Below are 27,844 nucleotides of genomic sequence, written 5' to 3'. Positions count from 1 at the left end.
TGAAAACTCGTTTTTTATGAGCCGCTGCTGTGATCCGTAGTACTTTGCGAGTGTAAAGTCTTCTAATAAATTACACACTGACGTGTGGCGTGATGTCATGCCACGTGATCCGCTGCGGAGAGATGTGCCAGCTGCGCTTGCTCGGAGCGTCACCGCAGTGGTACCACATGACCATGTGAAAGGGTCCCTAAATCACCCAGAGGTTGTTAGTTGTGGCATTGCAGTTGTGCACAAGTCTACAATGAATGCTAGTGGAGTTTGATAATTGAAATGTGGCCCCGACTTGTTTTCGCTGTTTCCTTTGCTACACTCCTTTCATCGGCTTGTCTCGGGAGTGCTCCTTCTCGCCATGCATGAAAAGAGCTGGGAATGTGCGCACCTTTCGCTTGTTATAGCTAGGCTTACAAGAGTTCAGCTAGTTTTTCTTGCTCACTCACCTTGCAATTAGCATGCATTGCTAATTTGGCGGCTTTGTAGGCAGGCAATCGGCGTTATTTGTGACTGTTAGTGATATAAAAATGCAAATTTTCAACTACAAGCAACGAACGCAGCAGATATTTTCAGCCATAGACAAACAAATAGTAGGAATTAATTGAGCTTATGCATGGAGTGATTTGAAATAACTGGCTTTAAGATACTCTAATCTGTTGAGAACATAGTAGGCCTACCAAAAAATTTAAACCTGTTTGAATTAACTGAAATTTACAACTGTTATAGCTTGAATGGTTGAGGGTGGTGAAAAATTGTCACTAACGAAGATAGCAAACAAGTTGGCATGTCATTATGGTCTAAACAAACGAATCTGCCATTCAAAATGTGCAGCTGCATCTGTGGATTCCCTGGTGGATGAGTTCCCGACCCTGGGAGACTCCATGCTGGGTCGCAAGCCCCCTGGCTACTTTAGCTACAGCAGCAGCACACAGTCCTATACTGAGAGTGATACGGCCAGTATCACGTCAGGTGAGTAATGGAACCGTGTCCATCATTGCGGAAAAAGAGCTTGGCACTCAACACTGCGGAGGAAGGGAAAAGAAAAACTATACAGTTGATCCTGGATATATCGAATTCGAAGGGGATCATGAAATAGTTCGATATATCGAGAATTCGAAATACAAAATATGTGTACTTAAGGCTTAAGGGGGGACGCGGCTTTCGTATCGCGAAAAATGGCAAAAAAGTCGATCTTTTGAAAATCATTTTCAGTTTCTGTAGCCCTTTTTATATCCGCTTCCAAAATATCTTCACCGAAAACCGCGTAGAAGTGCTATAGAAAAATTGTTGCGCCTGCCGAGGTGGCGAAAATTATTGGGGAAATCGCAAAAAAACACTGATTTTCAAAAAATCATAGCTCCGCAACGGCGCCACCGGGCACCGATATCTTGGGCTCATCGGAAAGCGCATTTCTCCGCCTTCAAATTCCCCGCTGCAGCTGGCTCCTCCCTTCGAAAACAAGCGCACAAAAAGCAAATGTTCGAAGGTCGTTTCGAGCCCTCCGATTGGCCGCGTCCGCCATGTTGCCCCAGCGCACCTCACCATTGGTCCGATGCTCGCTTCGGGAGATCGTCGTCTGCAGCTCGTGCGTCTCGAGCTCACAGCTGTCGAAAGTCGCGCTACTTCGTTGCGTGTTCGCAATCGCTCTGTATTCACGGCTCGACGATAACTTTGAACAAGAACTACGTTTTAGTTTGGAGCTACTAGCGGAAGCTCGGTGGGATTACGATGGCGCGCCGCACCGCCTCCTCTAGAAAGATGCCTGCCGCGTGAGCCAAAAACCTCCTGCCCTACCCTTTCCCTCCTTCACCGTTTCTAATGAGGGCAGTAGCTGGCGATCCTTGCGGTGGCCGCTTGCAACACACATTTGCGCATGCGCACATTACCTCCCTCGACGTCACACCACGCCAGCCCCATTGAAAACAATAGGGGAGAACGTGGCGCCATCTCTCGACAAGCGACCACAACTCAAGGCAGGATGGCTACAATGGGATAGCCAGCGACGCCGCAGGCATGTTTCTAGAGGAGGCGTTGGCCGCACTCGTAGCGAACATCGCAAACGCGCGTCTCAGACCGACTCTCTAGCGGTGACTCGTCGGATCCGTGGTTGGAGGTTCTGCTTATGCGCACTTCGGACGTCGTGACGAAGATGATCGCAGGACGACTGTTTGTACTCGCGACCACGCATTACGTACTTTGAAACATCGGGCACCGCGGCCGGCGCGTCTACTGCTCGGAGTCGTCACTAGGCCTAACTCCGCTCACGGCGTCGGCACGCGAGACGAACCTCGAACTTTGCGGGCAAGAGCAACGCGTTAGCGGACTCGCGGCAGTGTGCTTCTTCGCAAGGAACGAAGCGCTTCCCCCGCCGGCTTCTCGGTACAGCGGATGGTCATTTTACGCATCGGCAGCGGACCCCACGGCCAAGCTCGTGGCGCAGCGCACGCGCATCGGCGTCCCGCAATGTGAGGCCAAACACGTTGCGCGCCTATTTTTCGTCGCCGCACCTAGGCATATTGCGCATCGTCACCGAATGCCGCCACCCAGCACATCGCGTGCCGACTTCCCGGACTATGCGGCCGAGCACTTAGAGGTGAAATAAAGCACTGGTGATGCAATTTAAGGGGGGAGGTGGCGTTGAAAAAAAACTTTTTTGTTTGTTGACCTAGAGCAATGAAATTTGGCATGCATACTAATAAGTGTCTCGTATAGGGAAATATGCAGTTTCATCATGATACCTTGAGTAGTTCTCAAGTTACATCATGCTACATGGACCAATTATATGGTCTGCTCGTGGAAAGCCTAACGCTGTAACAAAACATGCCAGGAAGCTGCAAATGGTGTTGATCTTTTCTCAAAAGAAGACTACAAGGTATGACACTCTCAGAATTGTTTAGTAAATTCTCTTTTTTTTTTTTTAGAGATCATCATGGCTGCTGACACACATTGTCAGAAACAGTGTCATGGACAAATCATCATCTAGAAAAAAAACTGGGCCATAAACAAGAAATTGAAGAATGTCATACCCACAAGCAGTGTTCAGGGATTCAGGAAAAAGAAACAGAATCAAAATCGGTCCAGTCATTCCTGTGCTACTCTTTCCACGAGCAATGCACAATGTCCAAAACACACTTGTGAGAAAAAGCCTATCAAAGTTTTCGAAGTTGTTTGCATTTGTTAGAACGCACCAGCACTGTAGTCCTTGGTGTCCTTGTGTAGAGGCAACCTTTTGCGTCTCTGCCCCTTCACTTTATGCATGTGCAATTCCTTGCTCGCTGAGCGTCTTTTTAGCAGCCCTGTGGAGGGTAAGGGCCCCAGGTTGCACACCCATTGCAGCACAAATCTTGGTGTAAGCTTGTAAGTTGCCTGCATTGTACCTCGCAACTGCCTCATGGACTGCTACTTCCACAGTGAAGAGGGAGGCATGCTGCTGCTCAGAAATTAGTGACCAAATCATCGAGTGAAGGCTTTCAGCGGCATTTTGTGTCCACTGCAACGAGCCTGCAGTTGAGGGTCAGACAGGCGTTGGTACACTGGCCGCAACGCTTCAGCAACTTTGTTGGGCAGGTTATACGTGTGTGGAGGTTGTGGCTTCCCCTCTGCCTCTGCTGCATGGTGCCTGCACCAGCTGCGGGCACCGGAAGCACAGAGCTCGTGATGAGGTTCTGCATCTGTCGATGAAACATTATGAAAGGTGGCCATCACTGCTTTCTTCATGTCTTCGACGTCCGTGTTGCTTCGCAGTGCTAGGCCATAATAGCTGGTGAGCCTTTTGATCAAGTCCTGCGTCAGGCCAATGTTGTCACGGATAGCCATGCCATAAGAACTAGTCAGTCTTTTAATCAGGCTGCCCCATCCTCCTAGTCAATCCTTCTTGCTTCTTGACACGTGTTGAAGAGCTGTACCCATCCTCTCTTTGACATGATTTATACAGTCTTCTTTAGCCAGTGGAATAAATATGTACGTTCTTTCTTCAGAAAGAGTGAGGAAAGTATCACTGTCTCCATCACAAACAATGAATGCGTACCGGAGGTCATTCTTTCCAGTGACCTTCTGAATAAAATTAAGGTGGGGGACGTGGCATTCAGTACCAACTTTCTTATTCCTTCGTAGGTTTTGATGAAAATTGGCACAGCTATTGCAAACATTTCTGGGATCAAATATCTGAGCACTTTATTCAATAACGCGAGTTGGTCTGATATAAATTCAACTCCCTGCTTCACACACGCCACGCTCATTTGCAAACCTCGCCTGTGATGCGTTCATCATCCACTCGGTCGCGGAAACGATAATTTGCGAGGCATTCGTTATCTTAGAAGATTCATCAGAGCTAGCGACGATACCAAGCACGAATCCAAGCGTGCCTAAATTGCGTCACCAGCGCTTTCTTTCAAGCCGATGTAATCGGCCGCGGGGTCCGGGGAGTCGGCGCACGATATGCTGGCTGGCGGCATTCGGTGACAATGCACAATGCTCCTAGCCACGGCGACGAAACATCGGCGCGCATAACGTGCCTGGTCTCGCATTTTGCGGCGCCGACGCGTGAAATTGCTAGCCGCTGTTCCGAGCAGTCAATGCGCGACGAGCTTGGCCGGGAGGTCCGCTGCCGATTCGTAAAATGCCCATCCGCACTTTCGAGGAGCCAGCGGACAATGCGATTTGTTGCTTGTGACGAAGCACAGTGCGAATTGTCCGCTAGCGCGATGTCCTTGCCCGCAAAGTTCGGATTCGTCTCGTAAACCAGCGCCGTGAGCGGAGTTAGGCCTAGCCACGACTCCGAGCAGTAAGCTCGGTCGCGGTGTGCGTGGCCGCGGTGCCCGATGTTTCAAAGCAAGTCATGTTCGATCGTGAGTACAAAGAGTAGTCCCGCGAAGTTATTCGTCACGGAGTACAAAGTGCTGACAAGCTGAACTTCTACCCGAGACGCGCATCTGCGATGTTCGCGACGAGCGCGGCACGCTATCGTCTATCGTACACTGATGACTGCGCTTCCGCTTGCAGCTGTCAAACTACAGGGTAATCATATTCTAAATTATCGTCGACCCGTGCACACATAACGAGTGAACGCGTCACTAAGTAGCGCGATTTTCGACAGTCGTAACATCAGGTAACATTGCGACGCGTAAGCAGCAGACGGCTGTCCTCTCGGAGCGAGCATCGGACCAATGACGAGGTGTGCTGGAGCAACATGGCGGACGCGGCCAATCGGAGGCCTCGAAACGACCTTCAGAGATTTGCTTTTTCACGGCCGGTTTGGAGGCGCGCGCTCGCTCCTTCCTTTACGGCCTGCGCACGGGGGGCTGTTGCTACCTATGGCCGCAATTTCGTGGGGGCGCTCCGAGCCAACTGCTCCACAGTTGGCTCGGAGTCTGTCACACAAACAGGGCGGCGTGATGATTGAGCAGAAGCTTCCAGGATTATTTTATGCTGACGATATTGTCTTATTTGCTGACAGTCGAGAGGATATACAGCAGCTGGCGGATATATGCGGAAGGGAAGGGGAAGCTCTAGGACTAGGATTTAGTGTAACAAAATGTGGATTGATGGTATTCAATGACCCTTGTGATCAGGCGGTGTCAATACAGGGCCAAGAAATACCGAGGGTGAGCGAATATAAGTACCTCGGAGTATGGATAAATGAGGGTGACAGGTACATGGAGGTACAGGAAAAAGCCTCAGCAGCAAAAGGAAAGAGGAATGCTCCAATAATGAAGCACAGAGCACTGTGGGGATACAATAGGTACGAGGTGCTTCGAGGTCTGTGGAAAGGTGTAATGGTTCCGGGGCTTACTTTTGGGAACTCAGTGGTGTGCATGAGGGCAGAGGTGAAATCGGGAAGGGATATAAATCAAAGGACTGCGGGACGCCTCGCGTTGGGTGCTCACGGGAAGACGACAAATGAGGCTGTAAAGGGCGATATGGGATGGGCAGGTTTTGAGGGGAGGGAGGCTCAGAGCAAAATAAGGTTCGAAGAAAGGCTAAGGAATATAAAGGAGAGTAGATGGGCAGAGAAGGTGTTCCGTTACTTGTATAGGAAGAGCGTGGACACACAGTGGAGAAAAAGAACTAGGAGGCTCACTAGTAAATATACGGCTGGTAGTGTAAGCAGTATGTCAACAAAGAGCGTTAAGCGAAAAGTCAGAGAGGCGGAGAGGATTTACTGGATGGCAGCTATGGAGAAAAAACCGGCTTTGAGTAACTACCGAAAGGGCAAAAATGAAATAAGGAGGGAGGCATTTTACGACAATTCAATGGAAGCGCTTTACTGTTTGAAGCGAGATTGGGTTGCCTTAGAACGGGTAGTTATAAAGCGAGATTCAGTAAAGAAGAAGAACAATGCACGTGCTGCGGGGAAGATCAGGAAACGGCGGAGCATGTTCTGATTGAATGTGAAGACATCCACCCAGGTGTACGTTTGGGCACGAGCCTACATGACGCCTTGGGTTTTAGAGACAATGGAAAGCTGAACACACCCGCGATTGAAATATGTAAGAGACGGTTAGAGTATTGGTGGCAGAAAACTAGAGAGAAAGGACAAAAATAAATAATGGGAAAAAAATAAGGACATTCTGCCGTAAAAAGCACAGAACGGAGCTGAAAACTTAAAGGGGTGGTGCCATCAAATTTCGAGGCTATAACAAGCCTGTTGTGGGTTTCCTCTGTATGCAAGGACATTCCACACGAAGGGTCGGACACAGCAAACGTTTAGATATCCGCAACGTACGTACCGGCTGTAGTGAACTAGAATATATTCTAGTTCACTACAGTACCGGCAAAGCATCGGTTGCTACATCACTCGCCGAGTTTCGATAACTTCCTGGCTAAGTGCGCCACAGCCTTGTGTGGTCACGTGACCACGCCTCCTACACTTCTACGTCACTGCCCAACCTCGGCGCCCAGAAACCGAAACCGAAAGTTGCCCACATCAAAAGGCGATATCAAATCATTTAGCGAGAATACATGAACCTTGGTGCGTGCATCATGCTTCCTGGAGCTATAGGAAACGCTTACAGCAAAGAACGCGCAAGCCACAAATTTGGTGGCACCACCCCTTTAAGGTTTTTTTTTTCTTCTGGAGTAAAATAGTTTTAATTGAAGTAAAGACACTAGGCCAACGCTAAAAAAAGAAGAGTAAAGGTTTTTTTTTTTTTTTTTTCGAGCCTGGTGGCACACTTGTCACCGCCCCGTTATAAAGGGGATGCTCATAACATCCATCCATCCATCCTAACTCACTCCCGGCCGTTGCAGAGGCTAGCGCGTGCAGGGAGTGCTCGGCTTCCGACTTAGCATGGCGCTTTCTGAAGTTACTCTATATGGTATTCATGGTACCAATGCGATAGAAACATGGTAGCAAGTATATGTGATGACTCTGGTAAATTCCGCTTTACAGAAGTGGTGGCGCAGGCCGCTCATAAGCCCGCTTCTGTTGCTCGGCAAAGCATCGACGCGGTTATAACACAGCCTCGTTTTTTTTTTTAGGTTTCTGTAACTTCGAGAATAAGTAAGAGGATGAACATTGCATTTGGTTGAGGAAACGGTTTAATCGTGGTTTGGGAAATGTTTATTTCAAATGTATGTGCCGGCCGTCGCTGTACTTGAAAATAACAAAATTGCACATTTTTTGTTGGAGGCATCTTGATTCGTGCTTTAATATTGAAACAAATACTTCAAAAAAGTGAAAGTCACTGCATAGTGTGGACGGCCACGCTGCAGGCGAAGAGGAAACATAAAAAAACTTTCAGAGAATCCTTTCAATGGGAAACGGAATGTTTTCCTTGGCACTACAACAATATGCGCATGGAGAACTGAAAAAAAAATCACTGCTGGTAAAACACTGTAGTGACGATCACAGTTTAAAGGAGTCAAGTCTGTCACAGCCTGATATGCTTCCGCGAGGGCTTGTGAATAAAACCGGAAGGCCTGTCATTCTGATCTGTTAACTTTTTTGTGTAGTTTAATAAGAAGAATCCGGAGAAACTTTTCAGAAATAATATGAGCCAGCACTCTCGCGTGACTCTTGTCCACACCTTCCGGACAGTCCAGAAGTGGCGAATCTTCAAGGTATGGCTCAACAGTCAATTGCAGAGTCTCGAGGATTTTCGTTCGAGGAATATGTTTGACTGCTTTCTCGAAGAACGTCACAATTGTGTCCAGCATTGATAGTAACTCCGGCTTTGGGTAGTGTAGATCATAGGCTTCTTGCTGACGGAGAAGATCGTACAAAGGACTGCTCGTTTTTTTTGTCGTCACTAGCATGGCGCATGTTTCGCAACTGACATCAGTGATGAGTTTGGCAATGTAACCATCTACATACACCAAGCCTGAAGGCCGAATAGGCAACAGAGTTCGGTGGTTTGCGAGGAGGTTCTCGCAGAGCTTCAAGTTCCTCAATAACATCATCTTCTTCAATGTTTTCATCGCGAATGCCCATGTCTTTTGAAGGTAGCGCCTTTTCCTTGACAATGTGGGTCAAAGCAGCTGTGACGGCTCTTGCGTCTAGCGCGTCATTGCCCCCGCACATTGCCCTCAATTTTCCAAACAATGCCTCTATAGGATCACTGTTAAATTTCTTCGTGAGCACATAGTTTACTCCTTTTCTCAGAAGAAATCGGACTGTCTCCACCGTGGACTTTGTGGGGAAAAGCAGGGCAGTGTACGTCTCGTCTGTAAAGTTTCTAACGCCAGCAGCGACAGAAGAATCCTGGATGCGCTTAATGTAGCCTGAAAATTCATTTTCCAGCCACAGCAATCTAAGCACACGGGCCCCAGGCATTTTCGCCTCCATCGAATATAAGGTGGTCGGGTCTTAAAAAATATTGTTGCTAGTAGCGCTACGTGTGCGTCTTCTATTGCTGAGTGCCGAGAAAGGCAGACTGTCCCCACACGCACCTGTACTTCCTTCACCGCTTGCTACAGCCGAAAGAAGTAATTAGCACGAGAAATTGGCTGGGCACAGCTGGTTTACAACACGAAGCGCATGCGGCGAAACGCGCTTTGGGCGGTTGGCTCGCGACGCCCTCACGCGGAGCGCGCTGTCGTGACTGTATAGAAAAAGTTCCATTGAACTCCCGGCAGCTGCACAGGCCGTAAGGGAAGGAGCGAGCGCGCGCCTCTAGACCGGCCGTGGCTTTTTGTGCGCTTGTTTTCAAAGGGAGGAGCCAGCTGAGGCGGGGAATTTGAAAACGAAGAAATGCTCTTTACGGCGAGCTCAAAATGGCGGCGCCCGGTTGTACCGTTGCGGAGCAAGACTTTTTTGAAAACCACCATTTTTTTGCGATCTCCACAATAATTTTCGCCACCTCAGCACGTGCAACAAATTTTTTAAAGCACTTCTAGGTGGTTTTCAGTGAAGATATTTTAGAATCGGATAGAAAAAGGGCTACAGAAACTGAAAATGTGATTTTCAAAAAATCGATCTTTTTGCCATTTTGCGCGATACGAAAGCCGCGTCCCCCCTTAAGCGCGCTTGGGGCCGTGCTTGGTATCGCCGTAAGCGCTCATGAATCGTCTGAAAAAATAAAAGCCTCGCAGAAAACCGTGTCCGCGACCGGGTGAATGATGAAGCGCATCGCAGGCGAGGTTTACAAATTAGCTTGACGAGTGAAACAGGGAGATGAATTCATATCTGCCCAGTTCGTGTCTTGAATAAACTGCTAAGGAATTCCTATTCCACCAATGTCTTGGCCATGAACTGCCTGTTATTTAGGAGGAAGGGATAGGTTGCCATGATGAGAGCCGCTCTTAGTATCCTATAAAAATGATTCAATGATCAATTGCAATCAAGACTGTTAATTATGTTAATGAGAGCACGAATACAAGAAAGCTGGCAAATCATCATAGTACATGACCTACTTGCATTACAATATCTTGTTTTTTGTCATGTCTATTACACCACTTCATAACTTCGTTTAAAATTCATGCTACATGTTTTTTGTATATCAGAAAAGGATTTTAAGAAAAAAGAAAGAAAACAAAGGCACAACTGATGAAAGGCCACATGTGCAGGAGGTCCAACCTTATAAAACACCTTAAAGATCACAATCTTCTTGTGTTTTAGAGAAGCAAGGCACCTCAAACCAAAGACAGGGCACTCAAGAAAGTGCACATTACGAAGGACTCAAAAGATTACGACCCCAGCGCCTTTTGATGAAGTAATATCGTTGGTACAACTTTAAATGCCGTTTTCTCAAAACGACTTTTCTTGCTTCCTGCTTCGCTTGTTCCGCTGATTTCTCACTGACCGCTGGGTCTATTTCAGTTCCGTTTTTTGTTCTATATTCCTTGAAGCACAGTTCAGGGCGTGACATTCTTGCTTTTCCAGTATGGCCTTTTGATAATTAGCTATTTGACGAGTTGCACAAAGCCTCGATGCCTGTTGCACAGTCACCTCATGAAAAATGAAAACTAAAAAAAATTTTGTTGCAAATAAAAAAATCTAAGAATGTCATGCCCGCAATCGGACATCTTAGAATGCATAGCACTTTGAACGAGTTTCCTATCGCATTTTTTAAGCGAGTCAGACTCGGAACAAGAGCAGAAGGTGAAATATATTGTAAATCAAAAAGTTGTAAAGATATATTCATGAAATTTCTACAGTAGCATTAAAAAGAGATTTTAAATAAGTGTGCCAATTTTCATCAAAATCCATGAAGAAATAAGAAAGTTGGTACCGAAAGCCATGTCCCCCCTTAAATTAAAGCACTGCAGGCCTCGATACAGTTTTCGGAAATCGTAAAAAGCGTGAACATGACGATTCGCTCACATATACTAAAGAACAAGGCGGCAACTTCTTTTTTTGGAAGTTGCCGCACTTTATTTCGCATGAAAATAGTCCGCGAACTTGTCTTGCTTCTTGCGCGCCGTGAATTCATCAAGTCATCGTCAATGTCATTAAAGCTTTCCAAATAAGCAAATTCAGCACCTTCGGCCATAAGAGCGGTGATCCACGCTGAACGTCGATGCTAGCTCTGTACCGCACGGGTCCATTCCCGCAGCACCGACAACGTCAGCTACAATATCGGCAGCGATGCAGTCACAGACAGCTACGTCGTTATCTGCACTGATGAAGTCGCTCGCTGTTCTCCCGTCCGATATGGCGCCCGGAAACATTGCAAAATTCCCTGACGCACCATATGCTGTAGTCAGCGGTCATGACGCACCCAAAAGTCGTCACCTGGCACCAAAGGCCACAAGGAAACGGTGCACGACGGTGCTTTACTCGCCCAAGTACCGATTGTCATTTTTATCGCTACGAGCGGGATGATGTTTAGTTCGACTCTCTAATGACGACTTATCAAAAACGAAGCAAGAAGTACACTAGTCCATATGCCACAAGAGAACGCTGCACAAAGAAAAATTCCTCCACCGTTGACATGTTGGTGATAGTGATGGCACTCGTGGCTTTGCGGAAGGCAGCCACTGCTTTGGCGAAAAATACGGAAAAAAAAGCGTAGCCTCTGAGATGCGCGTTTTAAAACCGAGAACACCAAACATATGTCACGAGGTTTTACATCTCGAAGGCCATGCTTTTCGGGCCCGCATGCCATCGTGCGCAAACAAACAAGGAAGGGAATGCAAACATTACAACGAGGCTGCCGAGTCACTTCGCATTCTCATTTTGGTGCCCTTGGCAATCAGCCTCTTTGAAAAACACTATGCCCATGCGTTAAAACCTGTGGATCACGCATCAAATATACCGGTGCACTGACAAGCGTTGCGCAACGAACTTAGCTGGATAAACGCAATGGAATAACACCGCCTTTTCGTCACCTGCACGCGACGAGGGATCGGAACTTGTTAGAACGCGGCTGAAAAATGATCAATATTTGTTGGGGAAAATGCAGTTTCTGTGCTTCGGCGCGGCGTAGTGTTCGATATAGCGGATGTTTTGCTGTGCGGGAGTTCGATATACGTGCGCACCAGCCCCATACTTTTGCATGGGAAATTCAAGGGGATTTCTCAACTGTTCGATATAGCCAATAATTCGATATATGAGGTCTGTTAGAAAAGTATCCGACCTTTTTTTATTGCGAGCACCTGATGGATTTGAAACAAGCGCGCTTGCATCAGCTGACCTTGAACCTTCGTGCGCATGCGTGAATTTTTTCCCGCCTGCCAATAGCATCAGTCGCTGGGACACAGCGTTTGAGTGAGGTCGTGCGCAGTGCTCTCGTCGGTTTTTCATTGCAAGGAAAATGACGGAGCGACTGGAGCAGCGCTACTGCATCAAATTTTGCCAGAAACTGGGCGACAGCCAAGTGGAAACCATTGGGAAGATCAAGACGTCTTTCGGTGACGACGCTATGAGCCGCACACAGATTAAGGAGTGGTACACCCGGTTTAAAGATGGCCGCACATCGGTGGAGAGCGAGCCACGCTCCGGTCGGCCATCAACATGCCAAAATGACCAGGTCATTGCCGAAGTGAACGCTGTGGTGATGCGGGACCGTCGTGTGACTATCCGGGAAATTGCGGAAGAGGTGGGCATCAGCACTTTCTCTGCACATTCCATTATGACCGAAGATTTGGCCATGAAGAGAGTTGCGGCGAAATTCGTGCCGAAACTGCTCACGGTGGAGCAAAAGCAACTTCGTGTTGAAAAGTCTCACAGGACATGCTGGATTTCACAAGCAGTGGCCCTAACTTCATGAACACCATTATCACTGTTGACGAGTCTTGGGTGTACGGGTACGACCCGGAAACCAAATGCCAGTCGTCACAGTGGAAGCATTCCACGTCACCAAGACCAAAGAAGGCCCGCCAAGTGCGCAGCAACGTCAAATTGATGCTGAGTGCTTTCTTTGACTCCCGCGGTGTGGTACACCACGAGTACGCACCACAGGGTCAAACAATCGCCAAAGAGTACTACAGGGATGTCCTCCGTCGCCTACGTGATGCTGTGCGGCGCAAGAGACCTGAGTTGTGGTCAACAGGAAACTGGCGCATCCATCACGACAATGCTCCTGCACATTCCTCACACTTGGTTCAGACTTTTTTGGCGAAAAGTCAGACTCCTGTAGTTCAACAGGCTCCTTACTCTCCTGATATGGCCCCCTGCGACTTCTGGCTGTTTCCCAAACTCAAGAGGACATTGAAAGGAGAGCGATTTCAGACAAGGGAGGAAATTATGGCTGCAATGACAGCTGAGCTAAACTCCATTTCGAAAGAGGCCTTCTCAGAATGCTTCCAACAATGGCAGCACCGCTGGGAGAAGTGTGTGGAGTCCCAAGGGGACTACTTTGAGGGGGATTAGGTTTCCAGCGCTCCAATTATGCCAGTTTTATTTCTTCCACCAAAGGTCTGATACTTTTCTAACAGACCTCGTATCCAAGTTCGATATATCCGGGATCGATTGTAGTGATATACAACCAGGGTGTGCCTGTTAAGAGTAGAGCTGTGCGAATAGCAAAATTTTGGGTGTGAAGCGAATTCGAATATTGAAGTGTGAGTGCGAATCGAATCGAATATTTTTCAAATATTTCTAGAATATTTTTCGAATACTTCGAAGCGAAATTGCAGAAGAAAAAGTTAGAGAGGGTTCCTAAGCATATTCTTATGAGATAGCAACATGAAAGTGTTTGTTTTTGCAAGCTTGAAGAAGCACCGGCATTTCATAGTTGACTTATCAAGAATGAGGCAATGTAGAGGCTGAATTGTAATAATGTACATGATTTGGTGCAACCAAAGTGTTGCCGACAACAGTTGACACGTGATAGGCAAAGATGCTATTTCCCTAGCCTCTCCTCCTCTTTCAACTTCTGTGGAAGCCCAACTGTTGTGGCAGACAAGGGCATGCTCTCTTCAAGTCCGGAGTTCCAAATGTGCCTCGGAGACGTCAGTATATAAGAACATCTGAAATTTTGGATGCTTAAAAGCTTCGGCTTGCGATTTTTCGGACTTCCTGCCCAAATTTCAGGTCCAAAACAGCATTAATTGAGCCCCCGCCTCTGCCACATCTTTCATCTCCATGTTGGAACCAGCGTTTTCTTGAGTTAGTTCATTGCGACCGTAGCAGAGCTTGAAAGGCAGCTTTGCCGCAATACCGGGGTGTGATGAGGTAAAGAATACTGAAAATCTAGGGACCGCTTTCAATCGGACGTTGACTGTGTCTTGGCAAAGTTCAACCATAACGGAGCTTGAAGGGAAGCTTTGCCGCAATACCGGGGTGTGATGAGGTGTAGCATATTGAAAATCTAGGGTTGGCTAAGTTCGACCGTAACGGAGCTTGAAAGGCAGCTTTGCCGCAATACGAGAGTGTAATGAGGTGAAGCATATTGAAAATCTGAAGGGGTCACTTTCAATCGGATGTTGACTGTATTTTTTGGGGGAAGTTCGAATAGTAAAATTCCAGTGCGAATCGAATAGCAAGCACTATTCGAAAAATATTTGAAATTTCGAATATTCGCACGCCCCTAGTTAAGAGCTGTCGGCTGGAGTTCGTTTGAAGCTTGACACTTTCACTGCCAATCTTACGTATACCCGTTTTGCCTCTTTGTATCACTCCCTGCCACTCCCAAGACAACGCCTGTAAAAAAAAAGTGGCTATGTCCCGCTCATAGGTGGGCAATAAATGTGGAGCTCACTCACTCACTCATGAAATATATTTTGCCCTTAGAGCTCACTCGGACTCAAATTCACCAAAATTTTCCTCAGCTGGACTAACTCGGACTCGGACTCACTGAAATTTTTCTCAGCCGGACTCAAACTCCAAAAAATTACGCACTCGGACTCACTGACTCATGGCTCTATACGTGTCTGAGTGAGTCATAGTGAGTCTACTCGTGAGACCGTTAGCATGTAACTGGCTTTTTTGACCATGGTGTCAATGCTCTTCAACACCAATATCTACCCCACCCCCCTTCTATGTAACTTACGCCTGATTAATAATTCTTGAACTGGCATATGAATGCTAGTCCTTTGAAGTATATGTGTATGTTGGCGGGAGTATAAACGTGAGCCAACGTAGGGCTGATAGTAATGCTGAAGTTGTGTAGCTAGAACCATAGGTCAGCAAAGAAGTGTGGAGCTCACTCAGACTCACTCAAGAAAAATATATTTTGCGCTTAGAGCTCACTCGGACTCAGAGTCAACAAAACTTCCCTGTACTGGACTTACTCGGACTCGCTCAAATTTTTCTCAACCAGACTCATTCGGACTCGCTCAGACTTGTGGCACGATCAGAGTCTGAGTGAGTGGACTCATGAGTGAGTTTGCCGACCTATGGTCCCGCTGTCTGTGGAGATGCCATATTGTTACAACCATGATGAACAAGAGGGAATGCTCCATCGAGGCTATAAAGAAGACTATTTAGATAGTGCTCGCGTTGTTGTAGTTGCTGCTGCGCCATTTTGGCTGAAGGACTGTGTACATTTTGTGAATATATTTTTCTTCCTTCTGGATATTCTCATCCCGTGACATTTTGTGGAGGTGTTGGGTACCAACACGGTATACAGAGCTCCACAGCGGCAGACGCTTAGTATTTTCCACAATGGCAGAAGAGGGTTCGGCTCCTGCAGCTGCAACCGCAACGACAAGTTGTTCTCAGCTGGAAGACCCTGGCACATTCTGCGGGACTGGCAATGTCGGGACTGGCAATGTCGGGACTGGCAATGTCGGGACTGGCAATGTCGGGACTGGCAATGTCGAGACTGACATTGTCGGGACTGACATTGTCAGGACGGACATTGTCTGGACTCTCACTTTGGCAACACTGGAATTTCAAGGAAAAGCCCCTTGACCCTGTGATCAATCTAGCGTCGATAGTCCCGTAACACCATGAGCTGCATGCATCTTGGTAATTCTAGGATTAAAACAGACATTATGCCTATCTGTGCCAACATTTTGTTCCATAAATCATGCATAAATCATGCCATAAATCATGCAAGGTACCCTTAGATGCGAAGCACCTTATGAACGAGGCCTGTCCCACCGGTGTGACCAGTGCCCCGCTTGCCACTAGATGTATGGAAGAAAGAAGAGAACGAAGTGCTGGCACGAGAGCAGAGCTCGCGCATGGTGTGCAGAAAGGAATGTTTGCCTCAGAAAATGGTGCCACTAGATATGTGGAAAAAAGAAGAGAACGAAGTTTTCGCATAAGTGCACATAAATCGTCATTCACGCTAGGTACCCACTACGCCATAAATCATGCAAGGTACCCTTAGATGCGAAGCAGCCGGTGTGGCGTCGTCGACGTAGCCAGTGCCCCAGCCGATCTAGAGCGACGGGCTCGTGAAGCCAAAGCTAAACGGGCGCGTTGACATTGCATTCGCAAACCCCAAGCTGCAACCTTTGCAGCAAGAGCCATTAACCTTATACTTTACGGACCACAAGGCCGTTATACTCAAGGGAAAACGTTTCCCTGAGCTTAGTCATATATGACGAGTAACAACATCAGGGGAACCTCGAATAGAAGGATCATGAACGGTGATGAAGAAAATGAAACATTTACAGAAATCTAAGTCGACTCATGGCTGCTTCGCATACTACTCAGGGTTCCCTTTACGGGTAGATGGCGGGATTTTTTTAGCTTGGTATTACAAAAATATATTCGGTAATTTGAATATTCACTATTCAGGTAGAGTACTGAATCAAATAGAATGCTATTCGATTCGTTATTTAAAATTTTGTAATATTTGCACACCCCTGGTTAAGACACGGAGTCATGGTCACATTGTGAAAGAAGTCGCAGGATGATAACTCTGGCTCTTTCACGGCTCTAATGCAAAACAAGCATACAGGATTTACGTATACATCAAGAAAATGAGTGTATTGCTGTAATAGACGTTTTTTTTTTTTGCACTTTTGAAAATTTGCCATTCGGTTAATTCAGACATTTTTTCTAGTCCTGTAAAATTCGAATTAACCCTAAATTTTTGTAAATGCTGTTACCTGCTTCTTTTCTTTTTCCCTTTTTTGCTCTGCTTGCCCCAGATTTGCGGTAACATTTTTTTTCTGGCTCCGGACTTTCAGGTGTTGGTTTAGACTTGGGGCCAGCCTAGATGCGACTAAATACGGTATAGTATTATAATGCTTGCCTTTGTCTGTCACATTGTTCTTTAGGTAGAACTTCAGGTAGTGCTCTCGCCAGTAGTCGTGGCGTACCAATTAGCGAACCAGTCTCTTAACTTTATTCAAATCAGAATCATAAAACCACGAGTAAATGAACGAATGAATGAAATCTGTGCAGAGGGCAGTGTATCAAGTGGTGCCAAGCCAAAGGCAGGAGGAGCAGCAGCAGCAGCTTCTACAGCTCGTCGCAGTGTTGCCAGTTCACTAGCAGCACAGTTTCCAGAGTTTGCACCCGTGGAGCAAGGCATTGGTCGGGGCTTGCCAGTGGCCGGACCAAGCACTGTGCAGGTTCCGGGGAGCAACTCCGCTTTCCGAGTGCCGAGACAGCCCCGCACCGAGCCAGCCTACATCAAGATCCGGAAGCCATCGGACGACTCTGTTGGTGGCAAAGGTTGGTGGGGTTTTGCGTGAGCAATACAATAGACTTCCTAATGCGCACTGAATCGAAGAGAAATGATGGGAATGCTTTCACAGGAGGATGGAGCACGACGGGGAACGTGTGGTTTTGCTTTTTTCTTATTTTGCTCGCTGCTTCCGTCGTGGTTCTGTCTTGTGCTCTTTGTTTCAGCACGCTTCTGCTTTAGTGTCTGCGATTTGAAAGTGAACTTCAACAGCAGTAGGGTACAAGTTATAAGCATTAAATTACTGTACGTCTTAAAATTTGCCAGACTTAAACCTATGGAAGCCCGTAAACATATTTAAGGGGGGACGTGGCAATGGGAATGGTAAATTTGGTCAAATTGTTCAATTTTTCAATTAATTTTTTTCTGTGATCCTGAGACCATCTTTTAAGTCATGGTGAAATATTATACAGTAGAACCCCGCTGTTACGTTCCTCACTGCTGCGTTTTCCCGGCTGTTACGTCGTTTTCCGCCGGTTCCGGCATAGCTCCCATAGGATACAATCTATTGGGAACCCCGCTGTTACGTCGTAACTGTCGGACCGTTCCCGTATGATACGTCGCGAAGTGCGCCCGGAGCCGACCGAGTGACTACCAAAGAGAGCGGCCATGGTGCATTTTCACGCAGCTTGGCCTCGTTTGACCGTAATATTAGCCGCATGAGAGGCGCAAGCAACAGAATCTTTCAATTGATGCAAACAAAAGCATGGCCTTCGAGATTCAAATTGAAAAGATGGCGTCTATGACGTAACTGCTCGCGAAAGCAAGGCCTTCGAGATTGGCATTTACTATTGACAAAAGCATAGCCTCTGAGATTTGCATTGTACAAACATGGCGTGTATGACGTACTTGCTTGCGAAAGCAAGGCCTTCGAGATTGGCATTCACTTCTGCCATCGCGTTGGCGTAGACTCATCATCATCGTTATTTGTCGGAGAACGGGAGGAGTTCGAGCTGGTTGGAGCTCGCATGGTCGTGCGTGCGGTTCGCGGTCGGACTCGCCGCGCCGGTCGTGATTGCGTGTGCTTAGTTCTTTCATGCCTACAGCTGTTGGTGTTAAAAAAATCACATACGTTGATTACATTTCTGTGGATAAGGCCGTCCTAAGCTCCGCGTTTCTATCCATCGTCTAGATCGCGGCTGAGCGCGCCAATTTTCGTGCTGCTCGTAAGAATTGAAATAAAATTCTGTACCACTAAATATTTTGCCGTTTTTCCTGTTTTTCGGCTCTTACGTTTATTTCCTACGGTCCCTTCAAAAACGTATCAGCGGGGTTCTACTGTACCAATATACTCATTGAGGTACTCACGAAGCTTCTCTTTTTTCCATGCCGCACATGTTTCCTGGTTGACTGACGCCTTCTCTCCACACACGCTCTTGAAAACCAGGTCATGACGCTGTTTGAAGCGCGTCAGCCATCCATCCGAAGAAGCGAAGTCGTTGATCTCCAACATTGATGCAAGCGATAAGGCCTTCGCTGCAACGACCTCGCCACTGAGAGGAAGTTTGTTGTTGCGTGCCTCTGTTATCCAAATCAGCAGCGCCTTCTCCAACTCCGGGTGGGCGCCGGTGCGCATTCGCTTCCGTGACATCTTAAACTTGTCATTTGCAAAAGCATCCATTATCGAACGCTTATTTTTAATGAAATTAGAAAGCGTATTAGGCTTAATGCCGTACTTCCGTGCAATGTCTTGCTTGGCGGCGCCTCCCTTCTCCACTTCTTTCAAAACTTCGACTTTCGTCGCCAGATCAAGCGTTCGGTACGAGCCGCGTGTTGCCATTATCCAACGTCGCGACCAGCCGAACACGGTGAAATACCTGCGATGCGCAGCTGACACAGTCAACGAAAGACAAGGAGAGAGAGAGACTGGGACGGGTCGACACGCCGGTGACGCCGGCGCTGACTGAACAATCTTGCCGCTTCATGCACTGTAGCGCTGCGCACAGCGGCGATGGCGACAACAGTGCGCTGCAGACAGCTACGATGGTGACAACAGTGCAGTAGCTGTTCTGGCGCTTGAAAAATTGCGCATTTTATTGCAAATAACTGTTGCCTCGAGGCTCTAAATTGGAAAATAACTTCTAATTAACCGATATTATGGGCTTTCAAGTTCGAATTATCGAGCATTTTTTTCTATAGGGCTACATGCAAAACTGACGGGACCACTTCTTGACTTCTAATTAACCGAAAATTCCAATTAAGCGACTTCGAATTATCGGGAGTCGACTGTAATGTCAAACTTGCATTTACCAAAAATGACGACGCCAAGTTACGTCGCCCTGAAGAGATCCACTTCATTGATGCGGCGATGCCACACTTGCGCTGCATTGAACATATTGAGCTACTATTGGCTTAAGTGCCTGTTGTCGCGAATTCGCGACATACCTAAAAGTATGCATTAACGTTGCATTTTGGATAATACAACTGCTGATTTAAGTTGAGGGTGCTATTTAACTGAAAAATGAAAAACAAGTTTTTTTCTTCGGCGCTTTCATAATTCAGGCATTAAAGGGTTAAGTTAAATGGGGGGCGGGGGGGGTTGTCAGGTAGTAATGTTGACTTAACCAGAAATGTGGTTTCACTGCATTGTGGATATCCCTGGACTTGGTGGTTTCGCAACATATCAAGGCCGTGTTGCAGTGAAACCATCTTTTCGGGTGGGTATACATGTGATAACAGTATGCCTACAGTCGAACACGTATATGTCAAACTCGAAGGGGATTGCGAATTAGTTCGATACAGCTCAGACCACTTATAACGTAACCGCTTACAGTGCAGTACCAGCTATAATGCGGTTTTTTCTGACTCCCGTTTACCCTCCCATGGAACTCCATATATACGCATACCGCTTATTGTGCAGTCCCGCAAGATGAAAAACCGGTTATAATGCGGCTGCTGGAACGTTCTCAGAGATGCGAGGGAGCGAGCGTGCTTCTCAGCGGAGATGCGCCGGCGGGGGAGAGAGCGGCGACGGCGTTACAAAGGAGGAGGGAACGCGGAACGAACAATGAGCGGGAGGAGAAACAAAAAGGGGATGGGGGCGGTGGGGGACAGCAGCCCGGCGCGGGTGCGTGGTGTGAGGAGGGGGAGCGGTTGCGTGGCCGACGGAGAAGCCTTTGCCCCCTTGACATGCACGCTTTGCCCCGGCCGCATGACATGCGCGCTACGTACGGGCACCCGCTTCCGCATCAAGAGCACGTTACCGCTATTTGTCTCCATTGGGAAAATAGTTGCTTCGTCGTAGAGCGTAGATATCGCGCGTGCAACCTCGATTCCCCCGCAAGTAACAATGCTTTGAGACGTGATTGAGCTTTCGCCTTTGCCACCAACAGGCGGACTTGCAAGCTTGAGAGACTTTTTCAGGATAGTTGCCGCGACTGTTCTCCCGACCGCGAACCGAAACTGCATTTCACGCGTGATGCCCTCGGTTTAGCTCGCGAGTGCGATCTCTTCTACGCCTGATCTCCGTGATGCCTAGGGCAAGCTTCTTGCGGCGGCATGCCAAGTTGCAACGCGCACGCTAGGCCTAACGAGCGCTAGCTGCCATGTCGGCGGCCGCGGACTACAGAAGTTGCGGTTTGGTGCAGAGTCAATGAAACATTTTGCAGTTGTTGCATTTAGAAGGGGTGACTTACATCTTTAACGAAAACGCGGGCGTGCATGTGAAACACTAGAGTGGTGGTTTGTCGTCGCCACCGTTTTAGACATGGCGCACACGCAGTGTGCTACCGCGGTGACTTCCCGTGACGGCGCATTTTTTCCGCGTTCGTTATGTCGGCACCGCAGGTCCGCGGACGCTAACGTTCAACATTTCCAAATGTAAGCAGATGCAAACTTACGTCCCAGTCACATGCCTCGATAGTCGGAATCGCGCGCCCAGCCGTTGGTCATGTTTTGCACGCGTGCAACCTTTCAAAAATGTTGTTTTGGTTATAGTGCGGTACCGCTTATAGTGCGGATATTCGAGACTCCGGCGACTTACGTTATAAGCAGTCTATGCTGTATATGAAAAATTCGATATAAAAGGATACAGGCCCCGAGACCTTACCAGTGGTGGACGATCACCTACAATCGGCGCATTCAAGAATGACTACTAATTCCACACACATGATGCAACAGAATGTTTTATTTGTGCGATAAAAAATCTCTTACCTTGGTCTGCTTCTTCACCCGTCACTATTTGAATGGCACCAAGCAGGTCAACCTTCAGCCCACCTTGAAGGACTTGATGATGCCCTGGTCGAGCAGTTACAGCTTCGCTGTCGTGTTGGCCAGCAGAAACTTTAGCTCGATGTTTTTGAGCTCGCAGGGGAGCACGCATGCAAAAGAGGAATGAGATGATTCACGGTCACTGACCAAGTCGGATGGGATGATCTGACATTTCGAAACCGCATGCGGGTTCCTTGTTCACTGAGCAGGACTTGAAGTCGTTGTCAATTATGTAGGCAGAACGTGACGCAACGAGCATGCGTACACGGCAGGCATAGTTCCTGGTGTCCTGTTCATTGTAGCTGGCGTTGACTGAATGATTAGTGATTCCAGAAGCCACGTTTTTTCCTTGGCGACGTTATCCCAGTCAATGGTATGCAAGAGGAATACGGTGGCATGCGACAACTCACGAAAGTGAACTCCGCCAACAAAGCGCGCGCGATCAGTCGCGAAGTTGAAGACGCTGGCCTCCGAGGCTGTCCAGGTGCAGTAGCCCGGTTCACTGTCGCCACAAAAACGGCGAATCGAGCCGACCGCTGCCGCCAGCCCAGTGGTGGAGTACGCGCGTGTAGCCGCTGCCTCGTCCAGACAATCTTCGTCGCCACTTGAGCTGTTGGCCTGGGCATCCTGGGTCCCTGTGAGCGCAGCTACAATGTCCTCGTCAGTGAGGCTCGCAACAGCCTGAATATTGCAGTCCGCTTCCTCGAAATCGTCCGCAGACATTTTGGGTGGAACGGTAGCCGGGAAGAGGGACGACAACTCTTGAAATGCGTCGTCTATGCGCTTGTCATCGCAGTCTTCACTGGTTTCCACAAGTACCGCTGTCATGAAGCCTGCCTTCCGGAAGCAGTTGGCCACTGTGTCCGTCTTCACGTCTTGCCAGGCGCCCGTCACTATTTGAATGGCACCAAGCAGGTCAACCTTCAGCCCACCTTGAAGGACTTGATGATGCCCTGGTCGAGCAGTTACAGCTTCGCTGTCGTGTTGGCCAGCAGAAACTTTAGCTCGATGTTTTTGAGCTCGCAGGGGAGCACGCATGCAAAAGAGGAATGAGATGATTCACGGTCACTGACCAAGTCGGATGGAATGATCTGACGTTTCGGAACCGCATACGGGTTCCTTGTTCACTGAGCAGGACTTGAAATCGTTGTCAATTATGTAGGCAGAACGTGACGCAACGAGCATGCGTACACGGCAGGCATAGTTCCTGGTGTCCTGTTCATTGTAGCTGGCGTTGACTGAATGAATAGTGATTTCAGAAGCCGTCGCGACGACACGTTTTTTCCTTGGCTACGTTATCCCAGTCAATGGTATGCAAGAGGAATACGGTGGCATGCGACAACTCACGAAAGTGAACTCCGCCAACAAAGCGCTCGCGATCAGTCGCGATGACGGCGATGGCTGCTCGGGCGCCCGGGCTACCTGCGAGGGCAGCAGCGATGTACGAAAGGCGTGAGCTGTGGTTGGCTGAGCAATTACGAAAGGGGCGGGCTGTGGTTGGCTGATCAAAACTCGCAAAATAGCAACAAAAAAAAAAAGAAAAGGTGAAAAGAGGAGGCCGCCGGCTCCTTCGTTCCTGCTCTCCGAGCTGACGGTAACGCGGAGAGCTTAGGAGAAAGAGAGAAAAAAAAAAGAAAAAGAAAGCCGTCGCACAAGTTGGAGAACGCGCCCAGCAGGAGTACAGTCCGAGCCGTCGTTTTTCGAGCGTTTCGGGTGTCGGCTGAGGCGCGGTGCCACGAAGGTCGCGGGGCTCAGCGAGTGCCGAAGCTCGCGCGGCGTTCGATATATCCGATTGCGGGTAAAAATACTGTTCGATATAGACATGTGAATTTCTATACTTTTACAAAGGATTTTCAAGGGGATAATTTAAGAGTTCGATATATCCAAAAAGTCGATATACAGTAAAAGCTCGTTAATTTGACTCTCGTTAATTAGGAAAATAATTCGGACACATCATCTGGTCTCTGTAAATATATGCATCACTCTATGAGACTGGGCGCTCGTTATTTCAGACAGATTTGACCGTAAATCGGATAATTCGGCGACTTTCGGGCTGCTGGCGAGGCTCGAAAACGAAAAAAGAACCATTCGGAACAAAAGTGAAGCTCAAACGCAGCATCGCCATGGCCATCAATTATCAACTTGGCTTGACTTGAGACTGATTGAAGGCCTTTTCTTCGCGCATGATAGCGTGTTGGTTTGGCGCGGTGTCATTTTTGTTGCTTTGTTCCCGTTGGTGTGCTGCATCGTTGAACGCCGTTTTTATTGAGGAACAATTCAGTACGGCTCCTTTAGCTTGATCGTTGCTGGTGCTTTTGTGCCGACTTCTCGTGCGGCCGCACTCTCCGTCGATGGCAACGCCGGCGAAGCGGCCCAAGTACGAGGCCAAGGACTTCACCACCAAAGTAGAAATTTTGCGTGCCCTGAAAAATGGGCTCTCCTGGCAAGAAGTAGCTCCTGTGCCATGACGTCGGCAAACAATACGACGCGAGTCTCCTGAGCGCAGTTAGCATTCTTCGCGTATGTGTGGCAGAGCACGCCTGCACACGCCATTGCCAACTGTTTCAGGCACAGTGGCTTTGTTGTACCCGACTCCAGCGATGCCGCAGTGGCCGAAGTGTTGCCGAACGACAGTGCCGATGACGAGCAGGATTTCGGAAGTGCCTGATGCAGTGACACTCGACGATTATATCGGAATCGATGGCGTTGCCACTGCCGGCTCTCTGACTGATGAGCAAATTGTCAAGGAAGTGGTGCATGGCGACGAATCTGAGAACGAAAAGCCTGAGGAGGAGCAGCCGCACTATGAGCCACACAGGCCCCCTCGTACTGTGAAGGAAGCCGCGGAGGCCCTCGTCATCCTTAAAGAATTTTGTTTTGGCACTGCAGACAGCATGCTAGCTGCTGAGCACCTTGAAGGGCTCAGAAAAATTGTGTCCGCGCGAATTTCTGCTCGAAAACAGAGGCGCATCCGCGATTACCTTGTAAAATAGACGTTTGTTGAAAAAACTCTTGCATTTATTGTTTTTGACCATTCGATAATTCGGACATTCGGTTAATTCAGACATTTTTTCCGGTCCCTAGAAATCCGAATTAACGAGCATTTACTGTATATGGGTTCGATATATCAGTGTTCGACTGTATTTGTTTGTTTTAAATACTTTGAAATTTCGGAAACATTGAATGTGTGTCAAAGCGTATTCAGACGCTGCAATATTCATTCGAATATATGAATATTACAGTAAATCAGATCATAACCTTGTATAATATTACCTTGTGTGTATGATGCCCTGTATGCACCCTCCCACTCCTTGATAGTGGCTTATTCACACTGGCAGCCTGTGTTTCTAGGCTACTTAAAGGCCAACTCCGGCGATTTTTTGGCCATGTCAAAGTAATAGTGCTTTTATGTTCCTGAGACGGGCCCGATAGCAGAAATACTCGGCAAATTGGAGAATAATTTTAAATAAGCAAAAAAGCACAACACCGAAACCGAAACCCAACCGAGTGTACTGTCTACATATGACGTAGACGTTGTTACGAACGAACCGGAAGTCGTGCAAGGCATTCCGGTCACGCCGGCGCGGAGTATGAAAACTGTGACAGCCGGGACGACCAGCGAAGCGACGGCCAAACCAACGCTGTCTGTCGCCTTGTGCACAGCAGACGCTCGCTGTAGCGGCCTAAGCGCCGAAGTTAGCGGTGCCCTCGGCTGCGTCACTTCCGCCGCCTTGCCAATACTGACGTCACAGACGCAATGTTGCCAATAACTGTGGGAAGCCAGGAGGGCGTTTGCAGACAATCTTTAAAATTCATTTGCAAACAATCTGCGCATGTCTCAAGCCTGTAATTTGTCGTAAATGACGGAAACGTACAAAAGAACGTACCCAGCGAATTTCACTGAGATCCATCGACCTCGAAAAATCGCCGGAGTTGGTCTTTAACCTTTCCAGCAATTCTCATCTGTATAACCTGACGCATTTGGCGTGAACGGCACCAGTAGTGTGAAGCATTCAAGAGACATTGGCGTAGCTACGCGCATGGGTCACGCTAGCAGGTGTGAATGCTGCACCCATCCTCGTTCTCACCCTCGTTTTAATTATGTACAGCAGACTTGCCCAGCAATCTGCATTATTGGGTGGGCCTATTTTGATTTCTCGCTTCTCTTTGCTAGCGTGCTTCCAGAGTGAGAAACCACATGGTTGTTGTTTCTCGGTTGATCCACCCACTGTGCAACGCAGTTCCGACAAACGTTCGTTTTTTTCTCATGCTGAACGTTTTCTGGCTACCTGCACACTGCCCAAATATATCAGGACAGCTTTGATCTGGCGGCCCTTCAGTTGATTCAGTGGATTTCTTGGGATTCAGTGGATGGAAGACATTTTTATTTTTGTTCACTGGCTGGCAAGTCATCTTCAGTTTTTATTCTCTTACAACTTGCGAGGTGGTTAGACGTGAGAAATAGTGTACATTTGTAATTTTATTTCATACATCCCTTGAAGCTCATTTTATGAATAGTTGCTCCAGCCATGAGGAGCATACAACGTGCTTGTGTTTGCTACCTGCATTCTCAAGTAGTTTGTCAACTGTTCTTTACACACGTAGAGCCCTCTGTTTTTTTTCTCTTACAGCTCACATTCAGGCAGTGGTATGTGCTTTCCCTTCAATTAGCGAAGAAAGTCCTGGTATCAAATCTCATCATTCTTTTGTCGAGGCTTTAAACTCAATGACTTTCATAGCTTACAAATGTAAAAATGCGGACATTGTTACCATTGCTGACCCTTTTGTGGCTGTTCGTAAAACTAATGCTGCTTGTGACATTTTTAACACATTCAGCTAGTGGTCGTATGGGGCACCACTGTGTACAGTTTGGTGGTGGATATTTTGACAGAGCTTGAATGGATCTTTACAGCGGCGTTGCACAATAGGCATTGTGCAGTCCTTTGGCTTTGATATTTACAGAAGCATTGTCTTGCATCTTGTACGTTGTCTTGCATCTTGTACATCTTGCCATACTCAAAGAGGGCTGCAGGGCCCCTTTTTAATGTGTTCTTGGAACTCCAGGCTGCGGCAACTGAATTTTCTTAGGGTTTCAATGTATAAGAGCTTGTGTACGTAAATTGAGATGAACATTAAAGAATTGCACGGGGGGGTCAAAATTAAACTGGATCCAGCAATAAAGTGTGCTGTGTGCCTCATAATTGCATCATAGTTTGGCATAAAGAAGCACTCAAAACAAAATGAGGTTTTTAGAAACACTGAAGCTTTTACTTAATCTGCATAGTTGCATGCCATTGTCGGAGTTCCATGCCCAAGTATTTTTCATCAATTGGTTTTTATCCCAGTCACTTGGCACTCCTTTAGGAGCCTTTGAAGTCACTATCTTATATTTAAATGTTGATCGGGAGTGCCAGTGCAGTAAGCAGTAATGCATAGTTTTCTTCCGCTGATTAGTATTTCCATATTTCCATAATATGATTAGTCTTTCGATATTTCCAATGGCCACTGGACTCCATCCTTGCAGCAAAGTGAGCCGAATCAGTCACAATTGACTGTCATGAATCCAGATTCCTCTCAAGGGCAGTCTCACTGCATTCGTTAATTACATGATGGCTTCTCTGCAACTTCTCTGCAACACCAGTTCAGGCAACTAATTGAATCCACTGGACAGTGGGACGTATCGAGCGGCACGGTGCTCTGGATCCAGTACTCCTCCCTGTGCACCACTGATGACAGTGAAGAGCTCGCCTTCAGTGTTATTGACTCGATTTTCTTAGACTCAATCACTGTTCAAGTCATTGATGAAGTTGTGTGACATGAATGAAACCTGGTTTTAATTATGTGTGTGTCAAACAAAGAAACGAGCCCTCAATATTCCGTTATAACAGTAAATCTGTGAAATGGAAGGAAAAGCTCTAGAGATGGTTTTGCGATTGTGTTCATTTGTTCTTTTTTTTTTTCAGGCATGGGAAGAGGCAACTTTTGAAAACTTCCAACAACCATTCCTGCCTACGTGCCTTATGTTCATGACAAACTGTGATTGAACTCTTGACACTGTGGCGAGCGCGCCACATTTTTTTTTTAAAAACTACCCTAGGCATTTGTTTGTTTTTATTCTTGTCAAAAGTGTTGACCTTCTGTGTTGTGTGAAATAAATGTCCCAGTTTTTAGGTTTC

At 47.5% G+C, this 27,844-nt stretch overlaps 1 protein-coding gene across 1 annotated transcript; it reads left to right on the top strand.

The window, feature by feature from the left end:
* Nucleotides 1-821: 821 nt before the first annotated feature.
* LOC125758467 (uncharacterized) lies at nucleotides 822-27,844 on the top strand. The gene is made up of 3 exons (XM_049415767.1): nucleotides 822-960; nucleotides 17,177-17,449; nucleotides 27,632-27,844. The coding sequence occupies exons 1-3, from the start codon at nucleotides 873-875 to the stop codon at nucleotides 27,652-27,654; spliced, it is 384 nt and encodes a 127-aa protein (XP_049271724.1). The 5' UTR covers nucleotides 822-872; the 3' UTR covers nucleotides 27,655-27,844.

The sequence above is a fragment of the Rhipicephalus sanguineus genome, chromosome 5, assembly GCF_013339695.2.
Source record: "Rhipicephalus sanguineus isolate Rsan-2018 chromosome 5, BIME_Rsan_1.4, whole genome shotgun sequence".
In the NCBI taxonomy this organism is placed as follows: Eukaryota; Metazoa; Arthropoda; class Arachnida; order Ixodida; family Ixodidae; genus Rhipicephalus; species Rhipicephalus sanguineus.
Note: the sequence above shows the minus strand (reverse complement) of the source record. Positions and strands in the feature narration are given on the sequence as shown.

Excerpts from the sequence above, each read along its gene's own strand:
- LOC125758467 (XM_049415767.1), top strand. The coding sequence starts at position 873 with ATGCTGGGTCGCAAGCCCCCTGGCTACTTTAGCTACAGCAGCAGCACA. Across the intron at positions 961-17,176 it reads TACGGCCAGTATCACGTCAG|AGGGCAGTGTATCAAGTGGT; the intron begins GTGAGTAATGGA and ends AAATCTGTGCAG. Across the intron at positions 17,450-27,631 it reads CGACTCTGTTGGTGGCAAAG|GCATGGGAAGAGGCAACTTT; the intron begins GTTGGTGGGGTT and ends TTTTTTTTTCAG.